Source organism: Doryrhamphus excisus, linkage group LG12 (assembly GCF_037039965.1).
Source record: "Doryrhamphus excisus strain RoL-2023G ecotype Guam linkage group LG12, RoL_Dexc_Guam_v1.1, whole genome shotgun sequence".
NCBI classification, from domain to species: Eukaryota; Metazoa; Chordata; class Actinopteri; order Syngnathiformes; family Syngnathidae; genus Doryrhamphus; species Doryrhamphus excisus.
The window spans coordinates 12,359,945-12,380,861 of record NC_136368.1 but is presented as its reverse complement, the minus strand read 5'-3'; the positions used below and the strand labels follow the sequence as shown (position 1 = coordinate 12,380,861).

Sequence of the window (20,917 nt, the reverse complement as noted above, 5' to 3'; positions counted from 1 at the left end):
CACCAGCTGTTATTGATTACAGCCAATTAACTGTTTGCTTGTCTTCCCTCCTGACTCCACCAATCAGAGATGACCCATCCTGACATTATAAGCCTCAAAGGAAGTCAGTTTGGAACATAGGGACGGGCGATACAACAAATTTTCGTGATGAACCTTGCAAATATAGGGGCAATGTTGCCTCTAGCAATTCCAATAATTTTTCAAGTGTAATAAAAATAAAATGCAGGACAAAGATTTTAGGCAAAAAGAGATTAACAAAAATATTTGTGAATAGCTTAACAGTACTTAAATTCACTGTGCAGAGTTCCATTCCCAAAACGTCCCATTTAAGAACCGTGAAGATGAGGTAGGCCCAAACTTGTGATAAACTAAAGCTGACCAACCACTGTGAACACTATTGGGAAAAGCTAACTGAATTTGTAATAACCTACATAGCACCAGAAGATGGTGAAGTGAGTGTACCTCATCACAATCAAACTTGAAACATGCGCAGAAGTCCATTCACAAAACAGCCCACAGATGAGGAAAGCACCAAAGGAGGACACGTTTGTAACAAAGGTCAAACCAAAGACGACCAAACACTGAACCATATGAACATTGAACCATGTCAGAAAAAATGTTAGATAACAATATATAATAATAATAATAATAATAATACATTTTATTTGTATAGCGCTTTTCAAGATACTCAAAGACACTTTACAAAAGAATGGAGTTGAATAAAACAAGTAAACAGAATAAAAGACACACCAAAATACAACATTCATTGGTTAATACATGAGTAAAAACACGAGTACAGTTAAAACATGAGTAAAAGCGGGGTGGGGCACAGCAGTCAGATATAAAAGGTTAGACATTAAAAACAGATTCAAAGAGGTGGGTTTTGAGTTGTTTTTTAAAGGTGGGAAGGTCAGGGCAAGCACGGAGTGAATGGGGCAAAGAGTTCCAGAGGGTGGGGGCAGCGATGGAGAAAGCTGCCCCTAACAATAGATAACAATAAGGTGAGTTGTCTAACATGATTACAATCAAACATGCTTTGCTTCACATTAACTATGCAGATGACCATTCACAAAACACCCATTTAAGAAGGTTAATTGATATATAGTGCATGCCAAAGCAACATGTGGCTATAATGTCCAACAGTAAGGCCACTTTACCCAATCAGAAAGTCTGTTCTTGGAAAAGACACAATTGTGGGTATTAAGGCTGAATCTCAATTAGCCCTTAGCCCTTCCCATTCGTCTTACCCCTTACCATACCCCTTAAAATCTAGGGCCAAGGGGAAGAAGCCAAGAAGAAATGTGACACTGCTTGATTCTCATTACATCACCACCCTGTAGGCAGATGAGATAATTAAATGGTTCATAATGTTTTCTGTCTTTGGGCGAGAGGCGGGGTACACCCTGGAGTGGTCGCCAGCCAATCACAGGGCACATATAGACAAACAACCATTCACACTCACATTCATACCTATGGACAATTTGGAGTCACCAATTAACCTAGCATGTTTTTGGAATGTGGGAGGAAACCGGAGTACCTGGAGAAGACCCACGCATGCACGGGAATGGCCAAGTGGGGAATCAAACTAGGGTCTCCTAGCTGTGTGGCCTGCGCGCTAACCATCCACACCGTGCAGCCCAGTTACCAAACTTCTTCTGCACCCTCCTCTGCATTAACTCCTGCCGCTAAATTGCTCCCAAGGATAGCAACAATGATCCTCAAGTACTCTAAAAACTTTGCTTTCCAGATGTGATAACGGGCTTTGTCTCCATCAAATCGCGGTGGCAGGCCCCTGTTGTGCACCACTGTGCCTGAGACACTCCTGGGCCCATAACCTGTTGGCTCTTCTGCAGCAGGTTGCCCACCATTCGCATGGGAGGAGCCTCCTCCTGTGCCTGCAGTCGCAAGATACATATGAGACAGGAGACATGTTTTTTCTCTTTTTAACGCAGGTAGCCACAATACCCCGCATTGACCAGAACCAGAGTGCCGTGAGGTTCCGCCTTTATTAGTTTTAATGAACCGTGTAACCGTACTCTCAACAAAATAGTGCCAAACAAACATATCACACCGGGTTTTGTAGCTCTGCCTACCCCTTCATTTCAAGTCTGCTTCCCGACCACCCTTGGTGTCTAGGGCTGTACACCCCTTAGCACTTACCCCTCAATTTAAGGAGAATTGGGACACCACCTGATTCTCGTGAACGAGCAAAACCTGGGGTAAGGGGGAAGACGAGGGGTAAGGGGTAGAATTGGGATTCAGCCTAAACGTACAGTATATCAAATATAAAGTTAACTTAAACATAAACCAAAAACAGAAAGTGGACGAAGGAGACAATTCTGTACAAAGAAGAGGACTTTTCCAGATGTTTTAAGTGACTTACAACACTGTGTGTGTGGGTGTGGGGGTGCATGTGTGTGACAGAGATGAAAGGCCAAAATGCATAGAAAAGTATATGTTTTTAAAAACAGCCATGTTCTTGACCAACAACCACATTTGAAAGTGCTCACTGAGGGTAAACTTTGCTTTTTTTTATATATATATAATGACATCAAAGTTGATTGTAGGCTTTAATTCCACTTCCAGCATGTTGTAGGTCACGTTTAGTTAGGAACATTCACACAGACTACGTTCCCAAGCAGGAAGTGCTGCAGCTTCTCAGCTTTGTTTGGATTCTTCCTGCCTTTATTTACCAGGAACAGCTGGAAGTGACATGTCCTGACGCTGAGTCCCACTTTGGAAGGAGGGCTGGCCCACTTTAGCGTCTGTTGGAGGCACATGGGTATGCACATACTTTACAATGTCCATTTTATGCTTCTGCTCTTTTAGCTTATTTGATTTCAACTATGACAACACAAAAAATGCATACACTGCACTGTATTAAACAATTACAACAAATGTAAAGACATATTTTTTCAACATTTTTAATAAATATAATCTAAATAGGCGGCACGGTGGTCTAGTGGTTAGCGTGCAGACCTCACAGCTAGGAGACCAGGGTTAAATTCCACCCTTGGCCATCTCTGTGTGGAGTTTGCATGTTCTCCATGTGCATGCGTGGGTTTTCTCCGGGTACTCCGGTTTCCTCCCACATTCCAAAAACATGCTAGGTTAATTGGCGACTTCAAATTGTCCATAGGTATGAATGTGAGTGTGAATGGTTGTTTGTCCCCCGCGACCCTCGTGAGGAAAAGCGGTAGAAAATGAATGAATGAATGAATGAATGAATATGCAAAATATATTATTAATAAAAAAAATATTTTATAGTGTTATATATTTTATTATCCATCTATCCATCCATGGATGGTGGAAAATAGAGCAATGTTAAAAGAAATGTTAATGTTAAGCGTTTTGTCATAAATTGATTGTACAACCTATACAGGAAGTGCAATTATCCTCTTGCAATATAATAACATTGATTAAAATACTTCATAAGAGGGTTTGGGCATTTTATTAAAGTTATAGTGTAATTTAATTAATGTATTGTGACTGTAGTGTATTTGCGGGGTGTTGTTTACATGATTAAGTTTTATATTCAGATTATGCATGTTTTTGTCGCATATAACATAATGATGTGTGTGTGTTGATGACGATGGTGGTGGGGAAGGGCTGTACCCGCCTGAGCCCCTCCCCGGCCCGGTGACATCAGCCGGGCTGGCCGCTGGCCTGGCGGGGCTCAGGCGGCCACTCAGCCTCCAGCAGGCAGGCGGACATACAAGCTTCTCTCGACGGCGGCTGCTCGGCTTCAGGGCGCCTGGCTGGCGGTGGGAGACGGGCCGTGCGGTGGTTGGTGGTTAATGGAGGTGAGCTGCCATCTTTGCTTCTTCTTGTCGTCGTCAATGCGGGCAGAGAGAGTCGAAAAGACGCCAAAGTGTGAAGAATTTAGTGAAAGTTTCTGTCTCACGCTGAGGACACCGTCCTCTTTAAAACATCTACGTGGACGTGGACGCTGTGTCCAAGTTGTTTTCACAGTGACTGTGGGAGTCCTGGCTTTCTCTGGTCAGGATAGAAAAAGAGTCTGGAATCAAGCAGCTCATCAACATGGAAGTGTCCTTAGCAGGCGGCCATTGCTTGTGGTTGCCATGGAGATAAGATGTAACGACGCTACACCCGCTTGGAATTCATTATCATCATCATCACTCTTGATTAGCTAGATTATCTTAGTGACCGAAGTCCATTTGGACATCTTTTGGCGCTGCTAGATGCAAGAGTGAATATGTGGTTATACATAAGGCCGCCAGGGGGTGACGCGTTGATACCAAAAGACGATCTGCGTTCGATAAAAGTGGGAATATATCAAATATATCAAATATATCCTGGGAATGACATGACAAAACAGCAGACTGGTCCTGTCAAAAATAGAGGATCTTTGGGTAGCATTTATGCTTTAAGTTCTTAAAGGGGAACTACACTTTTTTGTAAATTTGTCCATTATTCACAATACTCATGTGAAACATGAACACACATTATAACGCCAGAAAATAAGTTAATATGAGCTAGCTAACAATGTACGTTGTTTTGTTGATAGCATGGGGAATCTTAAAGTTGACTTTTCGGCTTATTGCCACAACCTTCACAACAATACACGTGCGAGGCATGATTTATAACCTAGTGTTAACTTTTCAAAACTAACAACACATTATCAGCACCAGTAGGTAACGTTACTAGGGAGTAGCTTGAATGTTGAAGAATTGTTCATGAGACTCGCATCTCTACCGAAGACCGGGAACCCTGTGAAAACGTGTCCGGGTCGTGACCCACTAGTTGATAATCTCTGATGTCTTTGCAGTAGGTTCTTAAGAACAGCAGCTGCTCTTGTCGTATAGAAGCTCTTTGACTGGTGTTTTTACAGTAAAAAAGAGTGCTCCTGACTGTATTATTTATATATAATCTAAATTGGCACACCTTCAGTAGATTTTAGGTGAACTTAGGCTAATTCTCGACTCTTTCTCATCCCTGAATGTTTGAATGGTCCACTTCCCAGTTTTGTAGACTGCAGCATGATTGACAGGTTTCAAATAGAAGCAGGGAGGAGTTAAACGAAGACCATGGTAGCAAGTAATAACGCTGATTGACAGATGGGTAGTCAAAGAGCATTGCCATGGTAATGCAGCATCTTGGAGTGACAACAATAACATAACAAAGCAGCGTTTTCCCCTCCACAACTGAATTGTTGTGACTAACAAGCAAACATGAAAAAAAACTGTGTGAGAAAGTGGAACGTGTTGGACGTCAGCTGACAACATCACCGGGATGGTTCTGTGGATGTTTGGAGAAAGTTGTGCCTCTCTTGAATGGAGCTCATTGTTTAAATGAACACATGTGATCTTAGATAAGCCTCAACCCTCCACCTCCTCCTTCCCCAGCGGGGGGTTAGCATACACCTCCTGGTCACGTCGCAGGCTGGTATTGTTTGGGCTGCTCGGTCCTGATGCAGACATGTTTGTTTGTTCACCTGCTGCCTGCTTGCACGTGAGTCAACTCCTCAGTTTCTATATGGGTCATGTGACACGGTAGTAGTGTAGTAAAGGTGCACATGAATGGAGACTACACTACAACAGTACAACATTGTTGTTTTGTTTGTTGTCTTTGTTGACATCCAGACTTGTTTGTAATTGTTTGCGTTTTCAGGCTGTCGTCAGCAAATGTTAGAGTTCACCTGACTGAGCCACAGCAGTCCTACCAAACTTACACTTAGATGTCTAAAAAATGTAAACAATGATGTCAACGGCCTTATGAGTGAGTAGTATTTATCTCACACCTCCCTGCAAGATGGCTGAACAATGTATGTGTGTGTTTGTGATGTCATCATGGCGGTGTGTCAGTGCAAGACGGACAACAATGAGAGCAAAATGACAAAAGGGTTGGCTCCTCTTGGTCACCATGACGCTGATGTTGTCTCCGCTCTCCACCTTTGAATAATTCATGATCTCATCTGCAGCTCGACATTCCTCACATTCCTCCCGGCCTGAACCCTGAGCTCCTGCTCACTTTGGAAGCACACAGAACCTTCTTTGGATATGTTTTATCGTGTGCTCCGAGCTGCCGACCTCCGGAAATTGCCTCTGTCTCCCAACATCTTGATTGAAGTTAAAAATCATGGAATCTATTATTATTACAAACACCAAATGTACTCACATGTCAGGGCGTTCATAACAAAACTCTTTTTGGCTGATGGTGGCATAAAAAGGGCTTCTCGGGCCAGGACACTGGTTGCCTCAGGCTACGGTGGTGTTGACTCAATTGGATAAGTTTGTTTGACATCATGTGACTTTGTGTGCTGGTTCAGCTGAGATGTCTCTGCATGCTTGCGGCTTCGAGGCGAGTCCCCGCGTGGTTCTGGAACACACAGCGTCCAAGATCAGGAACTAAATGTTTACTGTCTTTGACTGCTTCCATTTAGGCAGCCATGATGGTGAAGTACTTACACGTTGTCAGCTAGCTGCTACTATTAACACAGCTCAAACAAGTTTCAGGTTAGCGTACAAGTGCTAATACATCTCAAGGACAATGTGCCTTACCTACACTGTGTTGTCCAAATTAGCTGATTCCAGATGATATTAAAGACCTTTCTGGTCATGGACGTCAACTAGCACTCCTCCAGCACCAACTTCTGATGTCTGGAATGCAAAAATGAAAGAGGACCCTCCCTTACAGACATCATCACAAAGGCATTTCCTTCTTAGTTCCTCACTTCCTGATTTGTCTTCCCGGCAAAGGAGCCCCTTCTCTGACCACCAGGATGCTTTTATTGCAGTGAGACCAGATGCTTTTATTGCTGTAGGGTGAAGGTTGGGACTGCGTGACCTCTGAGGGATGAAGTGGACCCCCACTTTCCGTTGTTCTTCCACTGCTCATGGGACTGTCAGTTCTGTCAGAAACAACCTTGGAAATGTTAATATATCATAGCATAACATAGCAATCTTCAGCTACTATGCAAATATGCCCCAGAGTGGATGTGAGCTTGTATGTTAAGACTTCCCCATCTCAATGTCTTGAGTTTTTTATTACTTTTCTTCCTTCTGAATAATAACTCCCACCCAATTTCTCTGCTTCTGGGTTTCCTTGCAAGGTGGTCAGTCCTTCCTCTGGGACGTCATTCTCCACAGGATGTGAGAAAGGGCTGTTTAGTTGACTGGGGTCAGTGATTTTATTTCACACCAGGGTTGTCTTACAGTTCTGGGATGGGCTGAAGGGTGGGTTCATTGTATGGGCCTCCACAGGAAGGGAGAACTGTTTGACAGTTCCTCACTACAGTCATTAGCTCGCTATCGGTTGACACTTTCACTCTCAACCCTGTATCCAGGCCAGATATCTGTGTTGCTGAGACACCAGAACCCAAAACAGTCCCATCTGGACTCTACCCAAATAAGTCATTTACCATGAAGGGGTCCTAGCGAGATCCTAAAGGAGGACATCACAAAATATGTCATTCCTTAACAGGTGGACATTTGTTTGGGATGGGTCTACGGTCTTTTGTTTTGGTTTTCTCGCGTATTGTGTTGTATTCTGGGTGGTCCAGCTGATAGCTACATTGGACCACCCAGATATGAACATGTCTGGAAGGAAGCACACATTTAGGACTGAAACCAAGATGAAATGAAATTGTCAGTGCTTTTTCAGGGTTTCCCTGTGGATTTTTGGAAGCTGTGGTGGTGGGCCGTGTTTTTATTTTGACAAATACAATTTTTTTAAATTTAAGTGCTGAGAGCACTTGACACGATTTTGTACTTGACACAAACTTACGTAATTTAATTTAAATGCCAGCTTTAGAGTAATATGAATACATGGGAAATTAATTTATTTTTAGTTCAAAATAACACAGTTAACACAATAACAATTGAATATTTGTTATAGAAATATGTCCTGTATAAATTCACAGTCCAGGATTATGATCGCACAGCAACTCGCAGGACTCTTAAAACTACTTTGAAAATAAGAGGAGAGTGAGCTATTTGTGTTTAATGTGACTGCCAACATTTAAATTGTACTTTGTTTACACAGCACATCACTCAGTGTGCTTTTTTAATTTGTCATTAAATACACTTGTCATGTTTGAATAGAACACTAAACTTACAAACAAGTTTTTTTTTAAGTATAGATGAGAGGCTAATCTTTCCTTTGTTAGATACCATGTTTATATAATTCTAGGACACAATATTCTGTGCGGCATCAAAAATGGCCGATATCGAGAGGGACAGCTTTTGAAAATTATTATTTACTGACTTACTTACTATTATTTACTTACTTACTTACAAAAGTAAGTTTGCTTTTATTCGATAAATGTGATAGCCACTTGTAGCTCGCCTATGGGATCAATATGCTATTGATTACACATTTTACATAGTATTTTCCATTCTCTCAATAATAAGAAACAAGTGAACGTCTATTAGTCATATATGTGGAAGTGCCAGCAGGCAATGCATTTATCAAAATAAAGAGCAGCGAATTTTTTTTTTTAATATTTTAAATAGTTTCAAACTAATTGTGTTTAATATGTACATAAAGAATATGCAATATAAAATAAATAATAAGCTATAATAATCTACATATGTAGTTTATTATACTTACATACTCTCTTGTACTGTTTGGATGTGAACCGCTGAAGGACTTGAGCATCCTGCAAAAAATCCTGCTTTTATGTTTTCCTCTGATCCAGAGGTTCAGTTACCATGGAGATGCCGTCCATTAAAAAGCTCCTGCTTGCTTGTTTTCCACATGACAGGCTGCCTTACTGCTTGTCTGCTTGAAAGAAAAAAAAGGTTAAATCAGAAGGAAAAGCAACAATGTAGAGTACACAATACACTTCCATTGTAGATCCATTGATCATAGATCCAATTTAACGTGTAGTTTGATTGTGTAGTGAGTGATGCAACTCGCAGCACAGGCTTATGAATTATGAACGATGGCGTCTGCTGCTGTGTTCCACTGACCCACATCTGTCCTCTCACATCTTTGTCTGTCAGCATATTTGTTTGAAGCAAACATGGTGACAGACAAAGATGACAGAGACACAATGACACACAGGTAGCTGAGTGCACAGTTCAAATCAATGTGTCCACCTTTACTGATCCATCCCTTCTCGGCATTATTTGTCTGTAGCTGTGTCTCAATTAGCACACTTCTATACTTATATTTAGTCGTTTGAGTGTGTGAGTGTGTTCACGTGGCAAAATATGGCAAAATGCAGCACACTCTGTGATCAGAATTTGTCAAAATGGTGAGTCTACAGTATTAGACACTCAATCATCCCCATCTTGGCCATGCAGGCAAAACTATTTTTTTTAATTGTTGTGCAATTGAGAAGTGGGTAGAAAACAGCTGGCAGATATTTTTGATACTTTTGACAAGGGTCTGTCAACTGATTGAAACTCACTATTAAAAAGGAGAGAAGAATAAGTCAGAACTCATACAGAAATGAACACTTAAGTCTTCCACATTGTACACAACATACGTGAAGGACACAAAAACACTAAGTACAAGAATCAAATGAAACAGTAATAAAAAGTTAAATAAGTAATGTGTAGTGTTCAAGACATTTGTGATTTCCGACTGCCTGTGAACGTGACAGACTTGACTGTGTCTGTGTGTGTGGGTGCAGGAGGACAGTTGAGTTTGCTGATGTGGTTTTGGCCTAGTTTGGCTGACAGTAGCCCGTTTGGTTTTTACATAAAGAGCTTAATATCCGCTTAGAAAAATCATGAACAAACTTAACCTGTGCTAAATTCTGATAAGAAGGAAGGAGGACATTTTTTTACCTTCACACCAGTCATGCTAATGTTAATAAACAACTTACTGCCACTTGTGCTTGTGGGAAACATTTACAAGCATGCTAACAGGGTTAAAAATGCTAACTTCCGCTAGTGATGTCTATAAATATGAAAACAGGCGTTGAGATTAAAAGGTATTATTGTGTTCCATACATGATGTAGCACGGAGAGGCTCTACGTTGCTCAGAAGGCTTGAAAGTGAGTCTGCTTGATAGCAGCCAATTGAAAATGTAGCTGCTTGGTGGTAAACATGTCCAATTAGGAGATGCTGATCAAAAGGCCTCTGCTGGTGATGAATAATGGATGAACAGCACAACTTAAATATGGATGAGCAATAACGTTCATGTTAGAAAATATCTCTGGTGTCTTTCAGAGATGAGGGGTGGCCGCTGACATCCCACTAGAGAACCCACTTGAACGAGGAGCAGGAGGAGGAGATCCAATCATGGCCGCCCATCGGATCAGAGCCTCGGCCAATAACAACGCTTCGCTCCCTCGCTGCAAGTCTGAGGGGACGCTCATTGACCTTAGTGAGGGCGTGTCCGAGTCCAGTCTCATTGATGTCAAAGGTCAGCTGCGCCGATGCTAACTAGTTACTAGCTGTCTTATTGACACTGTCAGGACAAACCAACACTAGGTTATTCATGGGATGCCTAAAAACAAGTTCTTTTGCAGTACAATGGCATAGTGATTTTGGTTATTATGAAGAAATTACACTCTAACAAGCTATTTTTGATGTTTTGATGAAATTTTGTTAAACAAGTGTACCTTTAGTTGTGTCATTTAGTTTGTATTAAAGAGAAAAAATAAACTGAAGAAACCAGGTTAAAAAATTAACCACCAGTGACACTATGCACAATGTGAATTTAAATATGTTGTTTCCGATTACTCGATTAATCTTAAATTCTCTTTATCTTTTTCCTGGTTTCACTTCATTTCCCATTCGATTTTAAGTGACACTGTCTTTGGTCTTGTCTCTCCAGTGCCTTCTCCCAGTGCCTTACGTCTGGATGCAACCGCCTCCTTTGGAACTGCCAGAGAGGTGGTGGCCATCAAAGACTACTGTCCATCCAGCTTCACCACCCTAAAGTTCTCTAAAGGGGACCGCCTCTACGTTCTGGACACATCAGGAGGCGAGTGGTGGTACGCGCATAACAACACAGAGATGGGTTACATCCCAGCTGCATACGTGGAGCCCATCAACTTCAGAGACTCGTCCTTCAGTGACAGCGGGATGATCGACACTGTGGGTGATGGCAAGGAGGAAGCGGCCACAGAAATGGACCTTCTAGGGGAGTGGGCTGGCGCGATTTTGAAGCCGACCACCTTACATAATGGCAATCCTTTCACAACAACACATACCTCGACCAACCCTTTTCTACACGGGGGTCCTCAGAGCTCCCTGGACCAGAACAGCAATGAGAAATCAGTTGATCTTCTTTTGTTTGACACTCCATCGGGACCAGAGTCCGTTAGCAGCACCGCCGACCTCAATGGATTTGGCGGCAGCCTTTTCAACCCTCTAAGTCCCACAGGAGGTATGGGACAGTCACTGCGAAGAGACAACCCTTTCTTTAGAAGCAAGCGGTCCTACAGTCTGTCTGACATGTCTATCCTGCAGGCACAGTCAGACAACCCTCAAATGTCCAGCAGTTTTTTCAGCAACCTTAAAGCGCCGGCGCCAGAGCAGTTCCAGAGTAGGGAGGATTTCCGGACCGCGTGGCTTACTCACCGCAAGCTCGCCAGGTCATGCCACGACTTGGACTCCCTAGGTCAAAACCCAGGCTGGGGTCAAACACAGCCGGTAGAGACCAACATTGTCTGCCGGTTGGACAGCTCAGGGGGTGCTGTCCAGCTTCCCGACACGAACATCAGTGTCCACATCCCTGAGGGCCACGTAGCGGAGGGGGACACCCAGCAGATCTCCATCAAAGCTCTGCTGGACCCGCCACTGGAACTGAACAACGACCGCTGCAGCACCTCCAGCCCTGTAGTGGAGCTCAAGCTCAGCAACATGGAGACAAAAACCACCATCACCTTGGAGATGAAAGTGTCCGTTGTGGTCAAAGCAGAGAACAAGGACATGACAGAGATTCTGTGTGTCAGGAGCGACTGTAAAGAAGGGCCTTACAATTGTATTCCACACACTTACCTGTATGGGGATACAGTCCAAGTGTCTCTGGACAACCTGGAGCCTTGCATGTATGTGTGTGTGGTGGCACAATCCCAGACCACGTCTCCAGACTCCACAGTGTGGGATCACGTTGTCAAAAAGATTACTTTAGGTGTATACGGCCCCAAACACATTCACCCCTCTTTCAAAACAGTGGTCGCCATGTTTGGTCATGATTGTGCGCCAAAATCTCTGTTGGTGAACGAGGTGGGTAAGCAGGCCCAGGCGGCACCACCTGTAGTGCTGCAGCTGTGGGGGAAGCACCAATTTGTCCTGTCCAGGACGCAGGACCTGCGTGTTGGGGTGTACTCCAACATGGCCAACTACGAGGTGAAAGCCAGTGAGCAGGCCAAGGTGGTGCGTGGCTTCCAGATCAAACTGGGCAAAGTAAGCCGGCTGGTTTATCTTATAACCTCCCGCAACTCTGCAGATGTTTCTGACTTCACCTTGAGGATTCAGGTCAAAGACGACCTGGATGTCATTCTGGCACAGTTTTGTGTGCAGACACCGCCACCACCACCCAAAACTGGCCCCAAGACGTCCATGCAGCGGCGCTTCCTCAAGAAAAAAGAGGTGGGCAAGATCGTCTTGTCTCCACTGGCCGTAGCCACCAAGTATCCTGTCTTCCAGGACAGGAGAATAAACAACTTGAAGTTTGGAAAGCTGATCAAGACGGTCATCAGACAGACCAAGAATAGCTACCTGCTGGAGTACAAGAAAGGTGATTTTGTTGCTCTGCTGAGTGAAGAGAAGATCAAGCTGAAGGGTCAGTTGTGGACCAAAGAATGGTACATTGGCTACTACCAAGGCCGGATGGGTCTCGTCCACACGAAGAACGTGCTGGTGGTCGGAAAAGTTAAGCCCATTTACTTCAGCGGGCCAGAGCTTACTACATCCTTGTTGCTGGAGCAGGTACTGAGGCCCTGCAAGTTCTTAACCTACATCTATGCCTCCGTCAGGACCATCCTGATGGAGAACATTGGCAACTGGCGAGCGTTCGCCGACGCCCTTGGATATGAGAACCTACCCTTGACGCATTTTTGCAGAGCAGAACTGGACAGTGAACCCGAGCGAGTGGCATGTGTACTGGAGAAGCTGAAGGAAGACTGCAATAATGCAGACAGCAAGGAACGCAAGTCCTTCCAGAAGGAGCTTTTGACGGTACGTCACTACACTAATGTTTTGTTCGCTGTACATACTACATTGTAGTTTTACTTTCACTTGCTTGTAATTGACTTTGTCAGTGGAGGCCTCTTGCATGTTACTACAAAGTCATTTGATGCAGCTGCTGTGCAGGTGTACCTAATGTTGTGGCCATGACACCACTGTCTTTGTACTGCCAACTGAAAATTAACTAAATTCTTATATTGTAAGTAGCATGCCTGTTTTACGAAGACAATATTGGATATTGGTAAGAAAGCCAATGTCGAGCATCTGTACTCTGGGGGTCCCAATCCTATCACACACAGCTGACATAACATGCAGATATTGGGACGCTATGAGAAAAAAAAACTGAAAATCAGATTAAATCAGCCCGCATTGAAAACCTCCGATATTGGCACGCCAGCATCCGCTCCAGCAGGTCTACCCAACAGTGACTGAATAGAGCCAACATAATTGCAACAACATTGTGTGCTAACGTGTTAAGCATAAGTAGGAGCTATGTCGGCTGGGTGTAGTTTTTGTTACAGTCCAAAAAAGATGCTGCAACTGAGTGCAAACCTTGTCATGCATACATTTCCTGTGGTGGCACAGAACTGGGGAAGTTGAATACGACCAAACTCATCAAGCATTTTAAGCAGCATTACTCTGGGAAACTCTCACAGAATGACAAGAAGTCATCAGCTATAATAGGAAAGATGACCAGTCGTAAAGTCGAGTTTAAATGCTTAATTGAGCATGCTATATTATGCCTAGCTGCTACTACATTGTTTATAAAACTATAGCTGTAGCCTGTAGCCCTCCTCATAAACACATAATGGGACTCGTGGGGGGACTGAGAGGGGAATCCAAAAATGACATGCACATTTGTAATTGACAGTTATGCCAATTTGACGATTATTTGATCGATCCCATCCCGTTTTTCAGAGAAAATCACATATTTTGCACTTCTTGTCCTGTGTCTTCCTAGTCCAGTAATTTTCCCTTATTTTCAAATTTTAGAAGCCTAAAGAAGCAGCACTCAATAAACATTGGATTACATGCATTCCTTATTTTCCCAGGATTTTCCCCATATTTTCAAATCCAAATATTGACAGGTATGATGGGAAACACTACCAGTGTGTTAATGGTTAACTGGTGCACTGAACCGGGTGTTGTTTTGCACTTTGCCAAAAAGTTTTATTTATGTTCTTTTATCACTTTTTATTTGGCTCCCATTTACTACTCTGGTATGCTGTCATGTCCAGTCATGCTAGTTGACTGTGCTTTGATGCAGTGTCTGCTGAAGTTAGTGTTTCAGTGAGTTTGTACGAAAGCAACAAAACAAAGGCCGGGGAAGAATGTAGAGTTTTATACTTATTCAGAGTCCACTTTAATGCGCTCAGAAGGTGACAAACGAGCTTAATAAAGTGCAAAGGTGTAAAGTAAGATGACCCGTGTCCAGGCCAACACCGCATGTGTCTTTTGTCAGTAGAACAGAGGTCAGAGGTCATTCAGTTGAAGAAACAACACTGTAATTAAAGTCAGAGACATTTATAGACACAAATTGTAGAATGGAAAAGAGCATACAAGAAGGTGGAGACGTTGTGGTGCATGAATGTTTGTAGTGGGAGCTTACTGTGTGCTGCTTGTGTTGGTTTTGGAGCTTGGGTGGAACGTGGGTCCACTTGTGAGTGTTAGATCCTGCTCTCATCCCCGGGGAAGAGGAGACATTCCCTGATTGGTTGTGAGAGGAAGTCTATTTTTAGCAGCTTTGATTGTTTGTGGTCAGAGGAGTAAGTCCTGTCCTTTTTTTTTTTTTTTTTTTTTTACTCACTGTAGTTCTGACTGACTGTGCCTAGCCTGGCTCCAGTCCAAACTTCCCCTCGGGTCATGAGTTGCTGACATGTTGTAGAAGATACTCAAGTCCTGCTCCCTGATAGGGGGTCCAAGAAGACCTCAAAAGTTTTTGATTGTGAAGGATGAAGGCTCAGGTGCAACTCAGGCCTGCAGATGTTTCCTGCCTCATTGTTCATAAACTAAACAGAAGCTCCAGTTGTGGACCAGTAGGCGCCTTCCCTCACAATACTAGATCCTGGTCCCTCCCATTTGCCCCCTTGATCCATCCATTTTCTATGCAGCTTATACAGGCAAACAACCATTCACACTCACATTCATACCTATGGACAACTTTGAGTTGCCAATTAACCTAGCATGTTTTTGGAATGTGGGAGGACCTGGAGGAAAACATGCAAACTCCACACAGAGATGCCCAAGCGGAGTTTCGAACGTCCACCGTGGCGTGGATCCCCTATATTTATTAGGGGGGAACATATTAGGAGGACCTAATTAGTCGCCTTATATTTACAAATATGATCAATGAAGTTGAAACAGAAGTAAGAGTCTGGCTTTTACTTGAGTCAACACCTCCCCCCCTTTATTATGCAAACGGTTCAGTTTTCTATGACAATAGAAAACCAAAGCTCTGAAAACCTACTCTGACCCAGCTCAGAACCGGTCACAGTAGAAAAGGTGTAAGAGTCCCCTTTTGTTTTCATTTAGTCTCATTTTTCCATCTTTGGTTCTGCATTTTTTTAGCATCACTGCCTTTTTTTTCTGATGACCCACTCAGAGAGACAGAGACAGAGAGGGCGGTGGAACTTTTCAGAATTTGCCACTTATTTCAGCTCATCAGAGAGAGGGTCAGGGGGTCACACCAGTCTTCTTGTGGACATAATGAGACATAAGGAACATGGCTGGACAAACGTTGATGGAACTGAGATGCAGTGAATGGTTGAAGTAGGATGGAAAATAAAGATGAGATAGAAAAGTAATCGGGCGGAGATTGAGTGTTGGAGAGGGAAGACTTGTATGGGATGGCGATCGTTTATTAGATGCTCCCGCAGGTCACTCTTGGTTTGTGTTTGTGATGGGAGGTGACTTGAAATGCCTCTTTTGGCTGTCAAATGTCGGCTGGACTCATCTCGACAAGCTGATTGATGCAGTGGGGGTCTGAGGACCTTCAGGACAATGGTGGCTGATTGAACAACACACACACACATATTGGCCTTGATGCGGTGCGTATCAATGAATGAGACTCCTGCTGCAGTCACTGCAGACTCAGCGTTCACCTTCAAGCTCCAAAGTCATCCACTTGAGTGATGAGGCGACAGTCTGCATGCCACACCACTAGATGGCACTGTGACACTCGTTTCATGATGGTGAATGACACATGGGATGAAGTGTATACTGTTTCATTCATTCATTTTTTCTACCGCTTAGGGTCGTGAGTGTGCTGGAGCCTATCCCAGCTGTCTTCAGGCGAGAGGCGGGGTACACCCTGGACTGGTCGCCAGCCAATCACAGGGCACATATAGACAAACAACCATTCACACTCACATTCATACCTATGGACAATTTGGAGTCACCAATTAGCCTAGCATGTTTTTGGAATGTGGGAGGAAACCGGAGTACCCGGAGAAAACCCACGCACGCACAGGGAGAACATGCAAACTCCACACAGAGATGGAATCAAACTCAGGTCTCCTAGCTGTGTGGCCTGCACGCTAACCAATCGCCACCATGCTGGCCGTGTATGCTGTTTATTGAACATATTTAAACTAACTTGTTGGTATGTAATGTCCTGTCCTCCCACTCTTAATGTTAGAGCCCCTCCACTCCTTAGACATCCTTAGACATTCCACACCCCCACCTCACTTCCTGTCACAGTACTGCACACATCTGACCTTTCACCTTCATCCAGTGAGACAAGTATTGACACAGGAAAGACGTTCTACACACCTATTCTATTTCTTCCACACCAAGCTCCACCGAGCATGCCTTTTATGGACCTTGCTTTGAGCAACGCATAGAGAAAAGGGTCTTCCCCAATAATTGTAGTCTATAAGATGGTGTTTTGTCTCACGAGCATGACAAGGATGACGTCTCAGCCTTGAACTGTTTTGTGATGTGTCTCCATGACAACCAATGCTTCCTGTTTTTCAGCAGGTGTTTTCCTCCTCAGGGGTTCACCTGAAAGATGAATTCTAATTTGTTGGAGCTCCTTATTTAGCTGACATTTGAGGATTGATTGTTGAACTTGAACTGAATGGCTGATCTGTACCATTTTTGACACTCAAGCACAATAGTAGTATGTAAAGGTGCAGAGCGAGACACAAATGTTAAGTGTGTCGTTTTGTTGGGCAGAGAATGGTCACTTCCACAATGGCAAGAAGACATGAAAGATGTCCTCCATTGTTTTATTTTTTTCTGTGTTGAATTCTTTGGCCCCTTGCACTATGATATCACGCTATGATGCCATAGTCTTTAGCTTACCCAGCTGCCACATCCATCCATCCATTTTCTATACTGCTTATCGTACACCCTGGACTGGTCGCCAGCCAATCACAGGGCACATATAGACAAACAACCATTCACACTCACATTCATACCTATGGACAATTTGGAGTCGCCAGTTAACCTAGCATGTTTTTAGACACCAGAACCACTAATATATCTCATCTCCACAGGCACTCTTGAAGCTGGACTGTCAGGGTCTGGTGGCCCGGCTGGTCATGGACTTTGTGCTGCTGACCACGGCAGTGGAGGTGGCAGGACGGTGGCGGGAGCTGGCAGAGAGGCTCGCCAAAGTCTCCCGCCAGCAGATGGATGCTTATGAGGCGCCACACCGCGACAGAAACGGCGTGGTGGACAGTGAGGTGCGTCCATCTTTAAATTATTTTATTCAACTATCAGTGAACACGGGAAGTTCTGTGATATTGTATGTTAGATATCGAACTGGGAAGAGACATCTCACTCTGTTGCCGTTGCTGACAGTGCAACCACTTGTTCCCTTCTACACGCATTAACGTCACATAGTAGTTACACCACATAATGTCATTTGTGTATTTTTTAGACAGTGTAAACACTAAAGTTCAACGAAACATGACAGGCCTAAGCACAAACATCATGTGACCTTTTTGCAGGCCATGTGGAAACCGGCATACGACTTCCTTGTCACATGGGCGGCACAGATCGGTGACAGTTACCGTGACGTGATCCAGGACCTTCACTTGGGCTTGGATAAGATGAAGAGTCCCATCACCAAACGCTGGAAGCATCTGACTGGGACGCTGATCCTGGTCAACTGCCTGGACGCCCTGCGGAGCTCCGCATTCAGCCCTGCTGTTCAGGACGACTATGCTATCTGAGCTGGCCTGACTCCCCCCTCCTACCAACACCACCAGCCTGTGCCTCCTGGTGCCCGGGACTGCTGGCAGTATTCCCTCAGACACTTTTTGTAGTCGTCGGCCCGCGGCGTCATGTATTTTTCTATCAGAGTGTGGCACAACAACTTCTTGGTTACAAACTGTGGACGGCGACATGTGGTTCCAGCTGTGTCTTCTATTTATTTACGTTCTATCTCCTGTGGTCCTTCCAGAAGCCCACTATTCCTTGTAATTTATTATTTTTGTGAGCTTTCCACTGACCTACAGGGTGTCCCTATAGTCTGGATGCATCATAACAAAAACATTAAATAATTTATTTGATTAAATAATAAATAGTAGGGTTGGGCGATATGGACCTTAGCATAGGTCATGATATTTTGGGGATTTTTTTGTCTCAAATTGTAAAGCACATTTATTTATTGGTAACAAACTAACTTTTCCTCTGCACACATTGCTACTAAATCTTCAACAAACTATAATACCTGTGCTTGTGATGACAGAAGATGTAGTCACCCATGCCATTCCAACTGCATAGGGAAGATATTTTGCATGACACTTGTTTTGTTTATGCAAACATGGGTCCCTTACGTCCCAAACGTCCCTTACACTAAAGCCGTAAAACACACAATCATCGGAACGGATTCGCGCACACACAACCACACAAGCTAACCCTGCTAGCTTCCATTCACGCTCAGTAAGAGGAGACTCAGCCAACCTTTGCCAGGGTTTATCGCCAAGTCAACCTGATTAGGTTGGGAGGGGGCTGTTCAGTGTTTATATTGATGTGGTGCCACGATTGAGCTGTCTGCCAAGTAAATACTTCCACGATTACAGCATTTAATTCATCTTACATATCCACCGTGGCATGATGTCATATCACTCGACTTGTTTACGTTTTATCATTTCTACCGGTATACATCATTTTCTTATAATTGAAAGAATCTATACCGGTACATAAAACATATCGCCCAACCCTAATAAATAGTAATAAAATAACAGCTTATTTAAATATAAAAGAATAATAAAAATAAAATATAAAAACCTGTGATTGGCTGGCGACCAGTCCAGGGTGTGCCCTGCCTCCCGCCCAAAGACAGCTGCTCCAGCATCCCTGATGGATGGATAAAAACAACACATGATAATGTATATTTTACAATACATTAAAAAAGAAAATATTTATTCATATATTACAAAAAATAATTTTATGTCGACAAAGTACTACTTCAATACTTTTCTTAAGACGGTTAAACTAAAATCTAGTTACACAGAATTAATGTGTACACATTGACTTCCTATTCAATAAAATACAAGTTTGAAAATGAAAACAAAGCAGTATTAACCTATTAACCACAGTAAATTGCAAAACACAGCCATTAAATGTTATTTTATTAGTTTGTTTGCCACCGGAAGAAAGATTTCTGCATGTACACAAACTTGACAGTCTTGTAGTGAAGATATACACCAGCAGCACAGTGAGAAAAGAGTATTAAATATCATATGAAACAGAATAATGTAAATAAAAGTATACACACATGGAAGAAAAACATGTCAGCAAACTTCTATTGATTGAAAAAATCCTTTATTACTGCCAATTCTTCCTATGGCTCCAGTCAAAGTCTGAAGCAAGTGTGAAGGCAATGGCTAGTTTTGGTTTCGGTTGTGTAGACAACCGCGTTGTTACACTGTATGCGCTTTTGCCCATGTCTCCAGACTTTCAGGGACACCCTGTCCAATTGCCTGCTGCCAAACGTTCAGAACCAGCCTCGTATGGGACATGTACGTTCTGTTTTGGATGCTTTTAGAATAAGGACTGGACCATCAAAGCTCGTTTTCACTTCCTGACTTGTTTCTGGAGTTTCAGATGTGTAACCACTCGAGAAACGGCTCTGGTTCTGGTCTCATTCTGGCCGAAGGTTCAAATATTGGAGCAGCTTCTGCTTCAGTGTAGCACCTGGAGTCTGAGTTGAGGATCCATGTTTGCCTGTCATGGTAACGGGCAAACGCTCCAAAACAAACAAGTAGCTTTTGAGTTGTTTTCACCGCATGGACCGTTTGTGTCTTTGATCAACATCTGCCAAAAAGGCACACAATGCCATGTGACCTGGCTGTGTCTGTGCGCTGCGTCCTGGATAATAAATAATATAAATAAATGTAAATATTTGCACCATCTTCCTGCGTCCTTGCTCACACTTTTAACCATGTCTTGAACAAGATGAGCAATTGATCCCAGTGGTGTTCACCAGACTTATATCCCTAATAGGTGTCCCCAGAGGTCGAACACTGTGATCACATCATCCGTCCATCAAGCTGTCCCAAGTGCTAGTTAAAGCTAAGAGTGTTAACTCCTTGAAGAATGAAGCATTTTATGTTGAGCTGTGACTCATTTGCATAGAAAGTTATCAAGTGTGTTCGTCAGGAAGAAGACAGCTGCTACAAAAGCCTTATTGTCCTCCTGGTCAAAGGTGATGGGACACCGAAACCTGGTGGGGCGATCCACTATGTCTGTGTGTGTTCACCTGGGAGCCCCCTCCCCCCGCGTGTGCATAAGTGTGTGTGTGCACAGCGAGAGAGAAGCTTGGAGAGACAATCTTGTCCTGAGTGCTTTC

At 43.4% G+C, this 20,917-nt stretch overlaps 1 protein-coding gene and 1 long non-coding RNA gene across 2 annotated transcripts; one reads left to right on the top strand and one right to left on the bottom strand.

Annotated features, from left to right (window-relative positions):
* Positions 1-3,440: 3,440 nt before the first annotated feature.
* On the bottom strand, positions 3,441-6,753 carry LOC131135859 (uncharacterized). Its single transcript, XR_013629581.1, has 4 exons — positions 6,695-6,753; positions 6,522-6,620; positions 6,139-6,339; positions 3,441-3,826 (listed from the first exon to the last, which is right to left on the bottom strand). It is a non-coding gene; the product is annotated as an uncharacterized LOC131135859 (long non-coding RNA).
* LOC131135857 (SH3 domain-binding protein 4) lies at positions 3,633-20,483 on the top strand. Its single transcript, XM_058082228.2, has 5 exons — positions 3,633-3,803; positions 10,144-10,339; positions 10,754-13,104; positions 17,613-17,801; positions 18,069-20,483. The coding sequence occupies exons 2-5, from the start codon at positions 10,216-10,218 to the stop codon at positions 18,291-18,293; spliced, it is 2,889 nt and encodes a 962-aa protein (XP_057938211.2). The 5' UTR covers positions 3,633-3,803; positions 10,144-10,215; the 3' UTR covers positions 18,294-20,483.
* The last annotated feature ends 434 nt before the right edge of the window (positions 20,484-20,917 follow it).